The 4,391-nt window shown below is 34.5% G+C and overlaps 1 protein-coding gene across 1 annotated transcript; it reads left to right on the forward strand.

Moving 5' to 3' along the window:
• The first annotated feature begins 839 nt into the window (after positions 1 to 839).
• LOC100804190 (lysM domain-containing GPI-anchored protein 2) lies at positions 840 to 3,916 on the forward strand. Its single transcript, XM_003524773.5, has 4 exons — positions 840 to 1,733; positions 3,027 to 3,147; positions 3,256 to 3,443; positions 3,607 to 3,916. The coding sequence occupies exons 1-4, from the start codon at positions 1,052 to 1,054 to the stop codon at positions 3,741 to 3,743; spliced, it is 1,128 nt and encodes a 375-aa protein (XP_003524821.1). The 5' UTR covers positions 840 to 1,051; the 3' UTR covers positions 3,744 to 3,916.
• The last annotated feature ends 475 nt before the right edge of the window (positions 3,917 to 4,391 follow it).

Here is a 4,391-nt window from a genome sequence, read left to right on the forward strand (position 1 = left end):
ATTTTTTTTATTTTTCCCCGTGCAAATTCGAAATATAGCTCGAACCCATTACTTAACGGGTCTTTACGAATACCCTTACTATTCAGGCACAATGATTCCCTTAATATTCATTCTTACAGTGTAAATTTATGAAAACTTAGACTATATTAAGAGAGGAAAAATCAAAACAGTCAACCCCCCATGTGGCATACAAGTCACCAAAAGGGTTGAGCTAGGGGCGGCGCCCTTGCTTGAGTTTTGACTTTCTAAAGTTAACTTGCGTTTATACCTTATATTTTTTGTATTTTCTTAATGATTCAAATAAATTTATTTTGCAGGACTTTTTTTTCTTCTGTTTTTTTAAACCCATAAGTGAAAATTTAACCTGTTGCACGTTCGTATAATGTGATATGAGGAGGTGTCCATGTAACCATCTATATTTATATTGTGTTTGATTTACAAGATAAAAATAAAAAAACATTTATAAAATTATCATAAAAATTATGTTAATTTATGAAAAATATAATAATTAATTTAAGTTAAGATACGAAAATATTTTATTACTAATTATATAATGACATATAAATAAAATATTTGATGTTTTAATTTTTATTATATATTTTATTGTTTATTTAATATTTTTTAAACAATAAATAAAAATAGGATTAAAATAAAAAAATTAATTCACTTTAAATTATATTAAATTGAATTAAATTAAAATTTTAAATTAAACTGATTAAATAAGAAATTAACAAAATTAAAATAATTAAATTAGATAATTTTTTTCTTAAAAAACAACACATCCGTGACATCCCTAACAGTGATTATTTCTCTCTCCTGCTGAAATTTTCATGTAATGAAATGAAGAGGATCTTTCCTCATTTTCTGCCGCACCACACGACACGACACGACACTTGTGTTCAAACCATGACTTGTATGCAACCAAGACACCCCCAAATTAAAGTCACTGTTTCACAATTCAGTTCATACCAACTCATCACTATAAAAATTGCAAGAGCCCCTCTGTCTCTGTAGCCATTCTTTTCCACCACAAGATAAGAAAAAAGAAAAAATGTTTGCAGGGAAAGGGGCTGTTTGGTTCTCCAGAGCGGTGGCGTTGGCAGCAATCGCGGTGGTAGCTTGCGTTGGCCTTACACAGGCCCAACCCGAGGCCAGGTTCAACTGCAACAGCGCGAACATCCCCACGTGTCGCGCGCTCATAAGCTACTCTCACCCGAACACCACCACCCTCGGCGACATCCAAAAGCTCTTCAACGTGAAACACATCCTCGACATCGTGGGAGCGAACAACCTCCCAAGCAACGCCACAAAAACATACGCGGTGGGCCCCAACGAGGTTGTGAAGGTCCCTTTCCCGTGCAGGTGCAGCAACAACACGGGACTCTCGGACCGTGTTCCGCTGTACAGGATCAAGAAGGGGGACACGCTGTACTACATCGCGACGACGACGTTCGCGGGTCTGATGAAGTGGCCGCAGATCCAGGTGGCCAATAACATAGCCAACGCGAATAATATCACCACCGGGGACATGCTTTATATTCCGCTGCCGTGTAGCTGCGACGAGGTGGGTGGGAAGAGTGTGGTGCACTATGCGCATCTTGTGGCGCCGCAGAGCACCGTGGAGGGGATTGCGGAGGAGTTTGGTACCACTCAGCAGATACTGCTCAACCTTAATGGAATTTCTGACCCCAAAAATCTTCAGGCAGGGCAGATTCTCGATGTTCCCCTCCAAGGTACTTACCGCTTTCAACTCAATTCCATTCAATTTCTTTCCTTCTTTCTCAAATGCATACTTTATTATTATAATGAGGCCTTTTTCTTAACCTTTGCAGAAGTAATTATTGAAATGTAGGTAAAATAAATTAATGATAATAATATACTAAAACTAATTTATAAACTTAAGCTTTTTATAAAAGTACTTTTCTTTCATTTTTGGGTTGAATTGTGAATGTATTACTTGCTTGAATCATCTTTTTAAAAAAAACAAATTACTTGGTTGAATGGACTTGCAAATATCTCTCACAAATGACTCTTATAACACAACTTCAAGAAGCATCAGTCTGTCCCTCGTATGCACCTCTAGCAGTACATGTAAATTGTCTAATTTTTCATAACGGTAATTAGACAAGAGGAATTAATTAAAAAAATACAAGTTCAACTACTTAATTTAAAAAACAACTCTTAAACGCCACGTAAAAACAACTCTTTCCCTATATTTTTTCCATTCAACATGATTCTAACGCGTTTCCATGCTATAATTCATCAGGTTAGCCTAATCATAGAGAGATTGGGTATAGAAAGTTTGGATAATTTATATGAAAATTTATCAAATCTCATTATCATCATTCTACGCTCAAAGAAAATAAGCACGCCACCTCCTGCTCCATTATGTGTTTGTCAATGTACCTAGTACCTAATTCAACAAGTCAACAGAAGCTCAGAAAGTTAATCTATTGAAAAGGGTTTTTTTTTTTATTTTTAATAATTGATATTTTGAAAAAATAATACTCGATTGACCAGATTCTTATATATACTAGATTATCTGGTATAAAAGATTTAAAAATCATCTCAAACCTTTTTCTTTTCTTTTCTTTTGCAATTTCTGGATTATTATATAATGATTTTTCAACTTTTCATTTTCAAGAATTTTACCATTCTCAAATAATTAGTTGTTGCTCCTTTAAAAAAGTTACATGTATTCTTTAGTACAATTGGTGCACAATATTCTTCGTGTTAAATTACGACTTCTAATCATAAAAAAAATCTATTATTGTTATATAAAACAAATAAAAAAGACTACTAAAAGGGTGATATAAGAGAATGTAAAATTATTTTAAATCTTTTAATAAAATTATCACCAGTCAGAATATGACTATTTTAAATACCTCTTCTTTGAATAATTCTCAATAAAAAATGTTTGGTTCAATCCAATCCGAGCAGCGTGGAGCTTTGTGTAATAGCCAAGTGACATAGATGATAGATATATATGAATGTGTTGGAGTGATTGAATTTGTTGGTTGTGGCAGCTTGTTCCTCGAATGTGAAAAATGATTCATTGGACTATCCCTTGCTTGTCCCAAATGCTACTTACGCCTATACTGCCCATGAATGCGTCAAATGCAAGTGTGACTCCAGTAACAATTTCATGTGAGTGCCTCCCTTTTTTGTTCACACATGTTAATACTATTATTACCCTTTTAATTTGATTCCTTGTTGGTATTAGTTTTATTGAACATGTATTTGGTTTGTGTTTAGATTACAATGTGAGCCATCCCAACTCAAACCAACCAACTGGTCTGTTTGCCCCTCTATGGAATGCTCAGCCAACGTCTTGATTGGCAAAACCATTTCCTCAGATTCCTGCAATCGCACAACCTGCGCCTATACTGGTTATAGATTCCACAATATCTCTGCAGAAGCTGTAACTGAGAACACTTGTGCTGGTTAGTGACTTAGTGCAAACAATGACTTGAATTTCTTGTTAATTTGTATCAAAATCGAGCGTAAAAATTGGTTCATATGCATATATATATATATATATGGTCAATGACATTACTGACAGACAGCTAATGATATGCTTGGTTGTTTCTGATTGTGTTCAAACAGTGCCGCCGACTCCGAGTGGTTCAGGAGGATCAACTGGTTCTGATTCAGGAGCGTCAAGGAGCACCTTGCAAGGCTTGTTTTGGAGTAATCTTTTCATTGTCATTCACTTTGTCCTCTTTCTTGTCTATGTTTTGTAGTAAAATAGAATACCCTGCACTTCCGCAGCTATTTTTTATAATAGATTAGTCCACTCTGTAATTTGCTGAGTTCAGATAGATTGGTTCGTGTTGTGAGTGTTGCAATAACTGAACCTTTTGTGTTTTTCCTTTGCAATATTTGTATCTTAAATAAATAAATATGTTCCGAAGAATAAGAGTGATGTCTAATCTATTTTAATGTGATTAAAATAGTTCAGATATGCTTTTCCTGATTTGTTTTTCTTTTACGATCTAAGGAACTTGAATTCAGACTCATCCGATAATGCAATATAATATCAATTAGAATCGTACAGTTCCAAAGTGAATCAAACTAGAAACTAGGATTTGCCTAAAAATAAATCATGTGCGGGCTAAATTTTCCATAAATCTTCTGCATCTGTTGCATATTTTTGTTGCTCCTCATTTTTGTTCAGTACGAGATTGGCCGCGTTACGTATCAGAAAATGGTCTGGCAGCAAAAAAAATTTGCAGTTTGGTTCTGTATAACAATCAAATTACCAAATTTTGTCCGGGCACAAATTACTGAAATTTAAACTAGGAAAAGGCAGGGGGAAATATGGAAAATTGATAAGATATTTTTTTATCAGCTTCTTGTAAGTAAAAATAAAAAATAAAATTCGCTGGTTC

The sequence above is a fragment of the Glycine max genome, chromosome 5 (genome assembly GCF_000004515.6).
Source record: "Glycine max cultivar Williams 82 chromosome 5, Glycine_max_v4.0, whole genome shotgun sequence".
NCBI classification, from domain to species: domain Eukaryota; kingdom Viridiplantae; phylum Streptophyta; class Magnoliopsida; order Fabales; family Fabaceae; genus Glycine; species Glycine max.